The sequence below is a fragment of the Lissotriton helveticus genome, chromosome 2_1 (genome assembly GCF_964261635.1).
Source record: "Lissotriton helveticus chromosome 2_1, aLisHel1.1, whole genome shotgun sequence".
Classification (NCBI taxonomy): domain Eukaryota; kingdom Metazoa; phylum Chordata; class Amphibia; order Caudata; family Salamandridae; genus Lissotriton; species Lissotriton helveticus.
The window spans coordinates 826,657,745-826,672,697 of NC_136059.1; the positions used below are offsets into that span (position 1 = coordinate 826,657,745).

At 43.0% G+C, this 14,953-nt stretch overlaps 1 protein-coding gene across 2 annotated transcripts in view; it reads left to right on the forward strand.

The window, feature by feature from the left end:
- Positions 1-14,953, forward strand: part of TNFAIP8 (TNF alpha induced protein 8) — a 428,765-nt gene that overhangs the window by 196,786 nt on the left and 217,026 nt on the right. Inside the window, exon 1 of one of the 2 annotated variants that reach the window (XM_078675557.1) lies at positions 9,855-10,055. The exons of the other annotated variant lie outside the window; for it this stretch is intronic. Coding sequence (XP_078531683.1) covers positions 10,043-10,055 — 13 coding nt within the window. The 5' untranslated portion in view covers positions 9,855-10,042. Of the gene's footprint in view, positions 1-9,854; positions 10,056-14,953 lie in introns of those variants that run through there. 2 annotated transcript variants of the gene reach the window in all.

Below are 14,953 nucleotides of genomic sequence, written 5' to 3' on the forward strand. Positions count from 1 at the left end.
GGACTGTGTTGATCACTTGGAGTGATGACATTATCAATGAGAAAATCATTCTCCCATGCTGCATGCAGAACTGCGCTTGTGTTTTGAAGGGGCTTCTCAGTGGTAAATATGTAGGTTTGCTGTACACTGTCACATTTGAGCTCCATGATCACTTCTTTTTAGGCTATTAAAGTCAGAAGACGTCAGTTTAGAACTGCATAATATGGTGGTTGATAACTATGAGCGAGAAGGTCCCTGGTACCTAGTTGAAGTTCAGGCCTGCAGTGGTTCATACTGTCATATTACAGGTCTAATGAAATTGTGATTTTCACCTTCCTGCAGCTTTTCTACTGATGTAGATTACAACTGAATAGCCTCTTCCTGGAACTGTTCTGAGAAGCCAGATGCTTCCCGAGACATACTTTTTTCAAAGGATAAACTTAAACCATACAATATAAACTTTACATGTGATCTCATGCTGCAAAATAATTTATCTTTTGAAGCACCAAATGTAAAGATTTAAAGCCCAGAAAACATTCAACAGAAATGTATATATAGCATATATGGAAAATGTATAAAAAAAGAAAGTGATTAGAATTGGAGTTCAAATGTATGGATAAGGTTAGGATTAGGTTGAGGTTAGGGTTAGTTGTTTATTGCATCACATAGTCACCAGTTGAGTTTGTGGTCACAATGTTGTACTAATCAGTGCTCCCCATTCACTTTTAAATATTTTCAGATTCTTGAACACTTTCCACAACTAAGTTGGGGCTGGGAGTAAGTCTGATTTGTGTTGTCATGTGTGCTTTGTAAAGTAGGGCAAATCGGGTCCTCGGTTGCTTGTGTTCTGTTTCAGGGAGTACCTAGCTTGGCAGTTTGGGCTGGACTGTTCCTATTGGAGCAGGGTCAAGGCTATTTTGCATACGGCTGAGTCCATGCTGAGGTGGCATGGTGGGAAAAAGTACGATGAACTGGGAAGAGGCCCTGAGTAATTACCAATGGCTGAGATTCATTTATGCATTCCATCCGTCACATTTTTGTATATGTTATGTGTGATATGTAAAGCATCAATTGGCAGTTCTTGGATCTCTAAGGTTGGAGAAAAAATATATATTGCCCTAACCCTAATACTATAGTTATATATTTATCTAGCTAGCATTCTCTTGTATATTTACTTTTTGAAATATTATAATGTAAAATATGTTTTCATTGTTTTCGTTTTTGGGTATGTATATATAGATGTAGATATATGAGATCCAAATCTAAACGTACACATGATTTTTTTTTTGTGATCCAAAATGATGGTAGTCTGAAATTGTTGCAAATCCGAGGTACTGGATCCCAAATAAAGCTTCTGAGAAATTGTGGAGGCAAAATTTTGGTGGTGCACCAAAATAAGTGTAAAATACCCAGCTTTTCAGAAGCTATTAAACCTGAACCTAGAATACACAACACCTGCAGGAAGTGAGGCTGATCAGCCTCCAATGGCTGTCATGAGGATGTGCACAAAGTAGCGACTGACTCTGGCACCTTCACCCCCCCATGTATGTTTTCAAGAACATTTCATACCTTTTTTCTCAGAAAGTTTCTTTACTCCTTTTCATATCCCTGAACATAAAACACTCCCCACATTTTAGTAAGACTATTCCTGAGCGCTTACAATGTTACATGGTAAACTCAGCAGAATGTTGATGGATAAACAGAGGTTGCTGTTTGTTTTTGTTGAGAATCATGGTAGTGTTATCTTTACTTGTGTAATTAGGCATATTATGATAGTTTCATTGTCAAAACAGTGACCTTCAGTGTTCTGTTTCATACCCTAGTATCACTTTTCTGTCTACAAAATAAACTTTGCTTGTACTTGTGTCCACTAATCGCATTCTCGAACTGGTTGTGGCGGTTTCTGGATTGTAGCAGAACAGCATTGCCTGGTGTTCTGGTTTTGCGTATTATATTTTATTTCTATTTTACAAGCTGTTCTCCTAACTGATTGATTTTAACAAGTAAAAGCGTTGAGATTTTCTAAACCTGCTTGATTTGAAAGACAGCATCCTAGAGTGTTGGAGGCACACATGAATTGTAAATTGTCTTCTCTGAGGTGGGCAAGTAATAGGGAGAGCCGAGGCAACAGTCTGGCTTGGATTTAAGAACTTTAACATTAGCCAAATCAACATCTTTGGTTAGATAACCGTACAACATATGTCTTGTAAAAATATACAGATTCTTCAAATTTCAAAAAGCGTTGGCAAAGCCATTGGTGTGGAATTAGTTGCCAATGCTTATATTGTTTGTGAATGGTTTTGGTATGAATATGTACGACTCGCACATGGCCCAGTACCTGTGTTGGAGGAGTTGCAAGTCCCTCGCCTAAGTTACATAACCATTGTCTAAAACCCAATGGTTAAACACAAACCCAAACTATATATTTTTAAATATAAAACCACACAGTGGCACAGAACATGACTACTCTTTATGCAGATGTGCACATTTCACAAGAACAAAGTATCTATTGCCTGTAAATTATTGTTTAAAATAAAAGCATAGGAAAATATTTCAAAATACTGGAGGAAAAGCAAAAGTATATCTTACGGTATCTCAAAACTACATTGAAACAAATGTTTTCAATCTTTATATATGCCATGGTTTATTTTTCAAATCATTTTCACTCCAGAGACTGAATTGAATTGAAAAGGAATACGGAAGTGTGCGACCGTAAAGGAACATGCTTGCCCAAGCCTACTGTACTTTACAAAATATTTAGCCTATGGTCCTCTGCAGTATGCCAAGAAAGAGATCTATGGACGTCAGGAGAAGTGTCATGATAACCACATCTTCTGCCTCAAACAGCAGCTTAGTGGGTGCAACACATGCCACTTCCCCATCTACCATAAAAGCCTTTGGGTGCCAAAGTTTGTGTTTTCATGCAATGTATGTAATGCAATAGACAAAAGAAAAATAACCCTTAAAATCTGTACTTCAGCCATACCCGAGCTGGGAGGTGTGGAGCTCAACACAGCGTGTGGAGGGGTATTCGAACGTTGAAACAGCACACACTGGAGGAGCGAGAAAACATGCTTTTTCGTGGAGTGCAGTGTGAGCAGTGAAAGAATACTAGTAATCCAATCAAACAAATAGTAAAGAGGCTATGCTCCAGGGGAGGGACAAACACAGGAGGAGGAAAGCACACCATTGAATAAGAAGTAAGCAAATAAGAGTGACAATAAATCCAACTAAATGTAAGCAATGGGCCCACTGTAAATTCACATTCAGTGGTGGAGTCAGTGTATCATGGGCCCTAGTGTAAGGAAGGAAATGCCCCCCCACCCCCCCAACCACTGTTTGAGCTGTGAAATATAGCAATATTCAGGATTCATAGGGCCCCTTGGGCCTCTAGACCCTGGTGCCACTGCACCTGCTACACCAATGGAAGCCACTCCGCTGTTCACAATAGGTCTTTCAGAAACACACAGATCAGGCAGTCTGTTAGGGGAGATGTAAAAAGTATGTTTCTTTAACATGCAGAACTATTTCGCTTCATTTCCTTACACTGTATCGCTGAATTAAGTGGCATTCATTAGAAGGGATAGTTTCTAAACATGAACTAATAAGGATTAAAACCACTTTTCACTATGGCACCCTGTCAGGGGTGTAGGAAGTCAGTTGCCACGTGCAACCCATATATGTGACCTTGAATGTTGTTGTATATGGAATAATATTATAGTGTATTAAACCATCAACAAGAGAGGTACCTATACAGCGCACGTTCTGAGTTTATGTATTTCACTGTGCTTTTAAATATAATAATAAAGGAAAAGGAGACAACGTGAAGTAAGATTATTGCAACGATCACACAGTTTGATCAAGTGGGAAGCCAGCGTGATCCCAGGTTTCACATTGTGCAGTTCAGCCACTAGATGAGTATTTCTTTTTCTCAGACAATTTAATTTTCAATGTTTACTGCTTTGACTTTAATTCTTTGATGTGCTACATTAGTGCTCCCTGCTTAATAAATACACGCATTCCGGGTGAAATTAAGTTGAAACAAGAATAATTTCTAAATAAAACAAATTTCGTTCCGTGCCCTGCATCGCAAAATGCAATGCAGGGCGCGCTACGAAATTCGTTTTATTAATTTAATTGTTTACTTACCTGTAATCATCCATATTCCGGTGTTTATCACCCCCCACCCTGCCCCTCCCCCGCCCCGCCTGCCTGCCCCACCGCAACTCCCTCCACGGGCCGCGGCTGACAAACACACTTCGGATATCATCAAAAAAGTTTTCATTTTCACTCACAAGGGAAGTGGATTCACGGCTAAAAGTACTGAAAACAATATGTACGATTTTTTTTAAAAAACATGTTTTTATGATCCCATTTTCAATCTTTTTCTTTTATATGGATATTTGATGCCCAGATGCCTCAGTTTGGCCATAGTTCTGTTATGGTCACGCACGGTAGTTATATGCATCTAATACACTCTGGTGCAAATAAGAGTATGGGGAGAATTATTTTCTTTTAGTCACTCAGCGGTTTGCGAAATTGAGGACACTCCAAGAGTGGTTCATGAAAATGAATTCGAAATATGAAGGAATGGAAGCCAGGGATTAATAAGAAGGTTCTTTATATAAATATCAGTCAATACCATGCGTTCCATTACCCCACAGGCTTTACAGTGCATTGACGTTTCCAGTGTGTTGTAATACCACACTATAATAATGTAACATCAACGTGCAATTGTTTACAAGGATGCTTGTCTTACATTGATTTTTGTATTCACAGATCCATGTATTGTTAATTGTCCTGAAGAAGGTGGGGTAAAAAAACCTTATCCACCGAAACGCGTCGACATCCCTAACAGAGGGTTTTTAAATCAAACTTTTTTACTAAATTGTGTAGATATATGTTGTTTTTAATTGCATCAAACAAATGTGTGTCATATATAATGTGAAACGAACGAGCACTAGGCACTGTATTAATAAATGGAACATTTATGATCATACTGTTCAAAGATACATATTTGTCTTTTTGATACTGATTTATTTTTACATTGATTAATTTTAATAAATAGTTCTATGCCAAGTGAATTTTGCCTTTGTGGTTCTACTATTAGAAGGGACATAACATACTATTGCTATATCAAAGGGGAACCAAGAGTGAATGCAAGAGTGAGAGCTTCTTTATCCCGGATACACAGTAATACAATACTTTTCCACATAAAGATTAAAAACCCAGGGAATACTTTACAAGTTTTGTCGTAATACCACACTAGCCTTCACTACCAAATGTGGTGATACTAAGTGCTAGATATATGTGTGTAGGTCGACACTGGGTAGTTATAATTAGGACCATGTGTCCGTAATACAAGCTTTTTTGGTTTGCTGACAACTTTGGCACCATTTGACGAATTTTCACAAAACTTTCCACCCCAATATTTCTTTTAGCCACCTCAGCTCCTTTCTATAAAATTTCAGGGTCAAGTGTGGGCCAATAAAAAGGGGGGTTTACAGAACACATTTACCCATGCAATTTTTCATAGGAAAATCGAACAGCAATATTGCAAAGAACGGTTGAACAGAATTACAGCAAAATTGACAGAAGCCTGGATCCTGGTCCAGAAAGCGTGCTTTTTGTGATTTGGTGTAAGTCCGTTCAGTAGTTTTTGAGAAATTAAGGTTGAAAATGTATGTGCATATCACACTGCAGAGGATCTGCAAACGCAACAGATCTAAACATAAGATCTGATTGGCTGCCGCCACATCAACAAAGATATGGTAACAGTGATTTTAGGACTTAGGACACAGTCCCCTGTCCTACAGAATGAAACCAAAAACATATAGGGAGCAGGGTAGGGATGGCCCGCCTGGAGACAAAAAAGTGCTGTTGTTTTTTAACTGGATCCGTGGCTCCCACTCTTTTCAAAAGTAAATACCCTAAGGTTTGTTATTTGGGGAGAGGGGAATGTAACCCACCTCACCGTGCCTCTGAGGGCACCGGGAACCCCATTTCAGGCGCAGGTATAATTCTCAATGGGGAGGGGCATCGGGCCGTAGATTTTCCCTGGGGATCCCATCCCTGGCTGGGGTCTAATCAAAGTAATGCCCCTGGGTCCCATTTCCCTAGACACTGCTGTTTTTTCCGCCCGTGAGATGCGGGCAGGGAATGTAAGCTTTATTTCCTGCCCGCACTCTTCCAAGCAGAGAACACATCTTTGCTCCTGCCCAGGTGGAAGCAGAGATAGAAGCTGCTCCCGCCTGGGTGGGAGCAAAGAAATGGAGCCAGCTCCCATCAGCATCCAGTATGGGTGCTGGCTGGGGATCCAGCAGGGATTGCAGGGGCTTTGGGGCTCCCCCAGCAGTCCCAATGATTGGCCTGAGGTGGGTGTCCTGGGTGGGCACCCACTTTGACTTAATGGTTGGCTCCCGCTGGAACCCATTGTGGTTGCTGGCTGTGGAGCCGACCGGGGCTTATGGCTTCCACAGCCCTCAAATTAAAATATTTTTTTTAAAGATGTGAGTTCTCCAGGGTGGCACTGTGGCACCCATGGTTAAAAAAAATTGTGTGACTTAAACAACAACCGTATTGCTCCTTGTCAGCAGAATGTGGGTGAGAGTCACTATAAGGCCAAGGCCTGTGTGAGTGTTGCCATTTATACCATTTACCTTTTACTAACCCTTATGCTTACTCATCCCTAAACCATAAAAAACTTTTAAACCTTTACTATCCTGTGCCCTTGCCCATCCCTGAAACCTAAAAACACCTTACCCATCCATAAACCCCTTAAAAGTTCTTTAAAAAACCATATCCAGGGCTTTAAGTGAGCTGGGTCCCTTCTGTAGTCATTCAAAATGGACATTGAAACGGGTACCTATTGAGCCCTAAATTCATTTTCTTAATTTTCCTGGAAAAACACTTAACGATTTCTTGAACAATTAATGTGAAAAATATTAGGATAATCCATGACAGTGATTAAGGTACTGTTTACTTTCACGTTTAACCTCTTCGGGAATGCAAGCTTACATGCGCTGTTTCCAGAATGTTGTGTTTCTGTATTTGTAAGAGGGCCATGCTTGAGAGCTCTTAAGTTAAGGCTGAAGACAGTGTGGGTTTCTCACACTGCTTGTCAGTGGGTCAAAAAGAAGTTCAGACCTGGTCGCCGACACCGTGGTGCCTCTGCAAAGAACACAGAGCAATGGTCACGTATTTGGTTTGTAATTGAGATCCTGTCCAAATGAGTCTCAAGATGGTACACAATGGTCAAAATATTGTCATGGTAAAAGTAAAAGAAAATGAAAATGAATGCGTACTTTGTGTGTTTATGGTGTGGTGAAGTGAAGGAGATGTGCCGAAGTACATTCAGGAGAGCGCGAGATAAGAATGTGAAAGAGGGAAGAGATGAGCTGTAAGATATGCAGATGGCCGAGATGTACAGAAAAAAAGTGTGATTATACCTAAAATATAGCAAAGATAGCAAACGTGATCAAGACTTTCTGAGGACCACTACCCCTTCCACAGGCCTCAGTAATGTTAAATTCACAGTCTCAGTTTCAGAATGTAAAAATTTTCAATGTTATTTACAGAATCGCTGTTACTCACTCTTCTTTAACAACTACTGACACAGCAACTTGTCCTTGCTGGTTTCAGGTATATGTATGTTGTGTTGTATGCCTGGATGCCCTAACAGTAAGTGCAGAGAAGAACCAAAATACGGATCTGGTAGCAATCTATGGAAATCACACAAACAATTGTTTACACCACGCCCATAATTACAGTGGCCACATCCCCTTTGGGAACTGCCACTTTTTTCATTCCACTTTAAGTCCAGCATGTACCCTTACTCACCCCTGAACCCTGAAAACCCCTGTAAAACTTTTGCCACCTTGAGCCCTAACCCATCCCATAATCCTCAATCCCTTTTTTTAACTAATAAAACTTTTGTCATAAGAAGCACATACCTACGTGGTAAATCCATGCATGGTAAGGTACCAAAGATGCCTACAAGGTACGTACCTGGATGGCAAAGCTATGGCTGGTAATGTCCTGGCAACGTGACTGTATATCGCTTTATACAGGTCTCCCAGGTAGGGTGCTGCGGCCCTCCTCTTTTTCAAAGGAGCGCACATTCAATGTAGTTCCTTGGCCTGCTTGGGAGCATTATCAAGTAGTATGTTTATAGTTCTTAATCCGTGTTCTTTATCAGGGAATACTAATCTGTTACTGTGGGTTGAGCAAACAGACAAATTACTACAATAAACAAACCACACTATGCATGACTGCATGGCAGTCTGCCGTGCGTGTCCCAAACGTCCCTCCCTCCCTTGACGTCATACCACATAGTATGGCACTAGTTCCTATGGACGACCTGAAAAGTTTGTTCGAACATTTTTTTTAACTTTTCATGTCTGGTCTCTGAAAGGTGGAAATAATAGATAGTGAATTCGATTTTGAATTTTTTTTAATGCAGGAGTTTTTCGGAAGGAATACAGCATGGCTGATTGTTTAAAAGACAACGACTTTCCTGCCAGAAATCTTTCTCCAAAGCAAGAGCACTTCAGATAAATCACCCTAAGTAAGGGGTGCCAAGCAAAACGTACACTGGCCCTAGACAGCCTTTTGATGCAGCAGTTTTATGGACTAACTGCAGCCTCCCTTCAGAGCTTCATACATGACAACATTTCGAAACAGGAAAGAGGGAGATAGTGAAAAAATTAGGGGATTTATTTTCACCAATGGCTAACATCCGCCTCAATCGGGTATGTTGACATGTATGTAGTTTTTCTCTATGCATGAGCTAAGAATAACATTCTCCGATCCGTCGCCGACTTAGTACTTTATGTAAAATCACCAGCTATGAAATCCTCTTTTAAATTTAAAAGAGCAAACATATTGTGGCCCTTCTCTTCCTCTGTGTTTACGCTCACATTTGACCCAAGGCCCTCTGACTATTTCCTGGTGAGCTGCAGGCCAGGAGGCTGCTCCCAGACCATGATGGGCTGCCATGTCCCAAGCATGGCCCATTCTAATCGAGGCCTCCAGCGGTGCTCGGAACCGTGGTGCCGTGTTCTGTTACAATCCCTAGAGGGTGAGGATGCCAAAATATAAATTTAGTGTCTCAGCCACACTGGAAACCCAACTCTACACTATTGCGCTGGAAGAAATACTTAATGTGCTTTTGACTTTGTGGGAATCCAGAACTTTCCACTCAGCAGTCTGTTCCCCCAGTGGCCATCGGTACAGCAAGAATAGTGAATGCACTTTAGGCTTTGTGTGAAGGCTTGCATGTGCATTTAAGTGTGAGGATGCTGGATGCAGACCATGTCCAGCTAGGATACTCGATCACAGGGAGGCCTGATGGCCCCTTAACTTCACCTTTATCTTTGGCCCAGCTGGAGGTGAAAATAAAACAAGCCACCCTCGCTGCCTGCAGGTTGCTGCTGGGAATAGAAAGCGGACATCGTGCAGGCACTGATGAACATGTCCAATTGTCTGAAAATTACGCCGGGACTAGTTCAGCATATTTCTGTGGGTGTGTGCCTCTGCTTCTCTATCAGTGACTCCCAGTTCTGAAGTTTTGCAATCCCAAATTGTCCCTGGGCTGAGAGGTAAAAATCCTCAGCATTTCATTGGCAGGATCCTCCATGGAAAGCTGCTGAGTTCGCCTCCTGGTTGGAACATGGGGTCTGTTCAGGCTGCACATTAACCCTTCCGGACCCTGCACACTCTGGTTTGGCCTCTTCTGTCTTGAAGTGCGGCGGCCACAACCCCTAGAATAACCAGGAAGGCAGCTCCGGCCCTCTGTTTACTAAACACACATATTCTGTTTGCTGTGGTTTGGAGCTGGGTTGTCCTTCTGGTGTCAGTAATCTTTGGCACGAGTGTGTTGGATTGAGCTGGTTCGCATAGGGGAGCAGACAGTGCAGACCTGGATCCGGAGCCGAGTGTCAGCAGAGGCCGCCGGGGACACACAGAGCAGCTCAGCTCACCGCCACGCGCCACCGCCTGCCCACGCGCCACCACCTGTACACGCGCCACCACCTGTACACGTGCCACCGCCACAACCGCACCCATGCTGAGGGCAAGTAAGTGGAACCTCGTCCGTCCCGAGACTCCTTTGAAGTCCTGCCCCGGTGTTAGCGGTTTCAACAAGGTGTAATCCTATTTAGGGTGTGCCCCTGGAAGACAGACACTCCACGGGGCACCCTCCTGCGTAGCCTGGCGCTGGCAGCGCGCGCTCCTTAACGTTTTTAGGAATATAATGGCAAACCGGGTATTTGGAAATGTTTTTTTTCTGGCTTCGATTGTCCTTCTGTGCTAAGTCGCGGTCGAAGAACCAATAGTGACAGTTTATAGTGGATATTCCCAAGAGCGGGGCTCACAGGCAGGAGTGGAGCCGCGCTGCCCGCACCGCTGTAGACGTTCACTCATAATAGTTCACAGCTTCCCCGTGCCAGTAACACTGCGGGCATTCGAGCTGGCACCTTCTCCGGGGTCTGGGTGTGGCTGCATTTGGCCGCTAATGTGTCGCAAGAGAGTGTGCGCGCGCTCTCTGCTGAGAGACGACCGGTGACGTCAGATAGCTTTGGTGCAATTGGAGTTCTGAGGGTCCGCACGTTCCTGAGCACCGAGGGAATGTGGCCCATCGACGTGTGACATCATCAGAGGTACTGTTGTAATTAGAAGTGTAGCTGCTATTAATGCAGCAGGTGCAATAGCACAGGGAGTCAACTGTCAACCAATCAAAGCTTTAGTTTACTAAAAAGTCAGGAGCGGCCTGAATTGCTCACTTGCACTTAGGTACGTGTCTGCCTTGCTGCGTCACTGGTTGTGATGTATGTCTCCAACATTAGTGTGTACAGCTGACGGCTGTATTGTGGCACTGTACGAGAGATGGTAAGGCATTATTTCCAAAGAGTGCTTGCTTGCAAAGGTACCTATTCGAAGCGTTTTAACAACGGGCGTTTCATTATTCATTTATATGCTTGTTATACGTCATAAAACGAGAAGCTGACTGTGTAGAACCTACGCTTGTATTCTGCAAGGTGCAAAATCTCCTTAGGGAATCAACATGATACAAAACGTAACCCTTAACGTAACGCAATATCTTTTCTGTTTTTTGAGCAAACACCTTTTGTAGTGTGGCAGAAGCAGTTGTCAAATGCTAAAATGCTCAGCGGGCCGTGAAATGTTGGCATTTGCCTGAGGAGGAATTCTTGAAAGGTGAGCCAGCTACTGGGGTCTACAATACGATCCTGGACCGAAGTGATGTTGAACCAGGTGTGGCACTTTTTGGGATGTTTCGTTTTGGATTTAACTGTCCTGTGTTAATAGGGACATGTACAAAAACACTGCAACGCTATTGTCGCGTACATTAGGTAAACTGCCCATCTGCCTCGCACCGGAAGCTCCTAGTAAGGAGGCATGCATTTATAATCCCACGACTCCGGCAACCGGGACTTTACATTGTATTTTGATTTTGAAGGAACTTGTTTATTTGTGGTTTAGCAATTTATTTGCAGTTTTTTTGCAGCATCTCTAGTTTTGCTCGTGAGGGGCAGTTAATATTTTAGAGAAAAATGAAAAACTAGTTGAATTTCTTTTGGAAGGTTGTTCTGAGCCCATGCCTGTCTTTAACATTGCTGAATGACACTATACTAAAGACCATTTTGCATGTTCCTTTTGGGTACCAAACTGATAAATACAATCCACTCTCACTCTGCCAGATCTATTGGCCTTCTTGCCATAAGCTTACTGACTCATCTGATTCCTCTTGGGGCGAGACTGGCTGACTACACCAGTGCCGGACTAAGCCCTGCCTGGCCACGTTCCCTAGGCTCAGGATCAATTAATCAATCAATCAATCAATCATAAAATTTGTATAGCGCGCTACTCACCCGTAGGGGTCTCAAGGCGCTGGGGGGGGGGGGGTTGCTACTGCTCGAACAGCCAGGTCTTGAGTAATTTCTTGAAGGAGAGGTGATCCTGGGTCAGCCGTAGGTGAGTGGGGAGGGAGTTCCATGTCTTGGCTGCCAGGTAGGAAAAGGATCTTCCTCCGACGGTGGATTTCCGAATTCTTGGGACGGAGGCGAGGGCGAGGCTGGCGGATCGGAGTTGGCGGGTGGGTATGTAGAAGGTGAGGCGGCTGTTGAGGATGGACTGACTGTAAACCCCCAGAAAATACCAAAACCAGTTAAGCATTCACAAATGTACTTTGTAATGTATTTCTATTGTGAGGAAGGTAAACAAAATGTATAGCTTGTTTGCAGTAAATCAGGCAAAGAGATATAAAAAATGTACCCAACTACCTTACACAGTGGTACACCATAGCTGTGGTTAAGAGTGCCAGAAGCTGCAGAGGTGAGGAGGGCAAAGGAGACATGCCAACTATGGGTTACTAAGATCCAAAAAATGGCAGTGTCTGTTATGCTGGGGATTCTCCTAGCTTTCCTTCAGAGCTCACTCCCCCCCCCCCCCCAGGTAAAGTTTATTTCTATTGCTGATAGCCACTACTGCTGATAGCCGCATTGGTGACATTTCAGCTATTTGAGTTCTTTCTGCAACCAACTGGGGCATGAAGAGGGATTACAGCCTTTGAGACAGGATCTCGATTTGGTGGTCTTTCCTGTAAATTTCCAAGATCGACCCCCCTCATCTCCTTAATAAATGGCCTACTGAAACGAGGCCTGATTCAAATCAGGCACACTCAATGCAGAAAGTTTCCCCCACCCAGTTATTTCATGTAAAGGATCTAATATATCCTCTGGTTTTCGCCTTGCTGTTGAAGGAAACATGTTTTCTTTGTTAGAACCCCACCCACTCTATTAGTGGCATGCTTCAACTGGGACCATCCTGATCCCTAAAAACCAGGATGGGCTTGACCGTATTCCAGGGATCACTTTGGATGTTACTTAAGCCAGGGTCTTCAGAGTATAATAAAAATACCTTAAACAACCACTGCATCACTTTCATTGTGTTTATTTAGGTATGGTTATAAACGTATACGAGGCAGGGATATAAAGTTCCTGTTACCCTAATAACTGGTTGACATTTTTCAGCGCAAAAGTCAAAGGCCTTTAGGGTCCAGGGCTTTTATCAGACACATACACTGCCCCCGGGTTATTCACTACATCAGTCTGGCTGTTTAGAAAAGACAGATAACATGTGACACAGTGAAGCATGCATCAACAGGATTTTCGCGTCCAGGTTGTTGCGAATAAATCTTGATTCCTACATTGGAGTCGAAACCTAAGTCTTATTAACTGTAGCAGGAGTGATACTTCCAACATATAGTATCTAAACGTATAGAATTCTTGTGTCAGTGTAGTTGCATCACATTCTGTGTTGAACAAACACAAGTCAAACCCAGTGCTTAATTTGAGCCGGTGGATTCCGGTGCTCGGTACTTAATTGTCTACACCAGCTCAAGGTGGCGCTGTCTGGCTAATTTAGAGATGACCGCAACAACTGTTAATTATTAATTCCATATACATTAAAAATGACTATTACCTGCTGCCCGAGCCATTCTCATAGCTTTGGGGGCCTGCAGTAGTCCGAATTGTCACACTTGTAGAAGTGTGAAGGTTAATATTTGTGTTGTTACTATAATTGGCAGCATGGCAGGGGCAATGTGTGGTGCAAGCGTCAGTGGGCTCCTGACAAGAGTCCTGGCACTTATTTTTTTTTTACAAATCAAGCACTGGACTCAAAACATTGCATGCTTCATGCTGTGGAGTGTCATACTGATATACCTAAATGTGGTCAAACGACTGGGTTTGCCGTGAGAAAACAGTGCGATATAGCACAATTAAAAACCGGTGCTTAATTTGAGCTGGTGATTTCCGGTGCTCCGCACGTAATTGTCAACACCAGCACAAGGTGGTGCTGTCTGGCTAATGTAGAGATGACAGCAACAACTGTTAATTATTAATTCCATAAACATTAAAAATTACTATTACCTTCTGCCCGAGCCATTCTCATAGCTTTGGGGGCCTGCAATAGTCCGAATTGTCACACTTGTAGAAGTGTTAAGGTTAGTATTTGTGTTGTTACTATAATTGGCAGCATGGCAGGGGCAATGTGGGGTGCAAGCGTCAGTGGCCTCCTGACCAGAGTCCTGGCACTTTTTTTTTTTACAAATTAAGCACTGGTCAAAACATTGCATGCTTCATGCTGTGGAGTGTCACACTGTCACTGATATATCTATAGAGGATGTGGTCAAAAGACCGGGTGTGCCGTGAGAAAACAGTGCGATATAGCAATGCACAGCAGACAAGGGTTCTTGTGAGAGACATGTCACATCAAGCTGTTGGATTTGTAACCCATAATTAGGACTTCCCAGACTAGGGAACCATATATTACTACATGGGGGAGGGGGCATGGGGGAATGCCCCTGTAGTCACACACTGGGTTAATACTTGATGAAGACATCAAAGATGGGATACAGAGTTTGATTGTTACCAACAGTTTACTCGTGTTTGGACTATGGAAGTTCTATTTATATTCATACCTGCCAACTCACACGGTGTCACCGTGTGTCACACGATTTCGGCTAATAGTGTATTTTCAGCTCATTTTTGGAGGCTGTAAGCAGCCGATGCCCATTAAATGGTGTGAAAACATACCAGTATGTTGGCGACAGCCTCGAGGACTCTTTGTTGATTATGTTTTTTTTTTCATTTGGAAGGTGTGGGGGCATGGTGAGGGGCAGAATGCCGCTTGGATAGCTTTGGGCACCAGGCCCCACTGCCTCCAAGGCCCTGCCTCCTCCTCACACAGTGAAGTTATTTTTTAAGTTGGCAGGTATGTATACTGATTTTCCCGCCTATCAAATTCGTAGATTGCATTAAATCCAAAATGTATATATATATCTAAGGTGCCTCCTCTTTAAAATAGCAGCAGGAGATGTATAGGCACTTTTCAACTCGATCCTTCTATTAAACTTTTGGTGCTTGAGAGAACCAATCGGGGCCCTGGTGTAGCT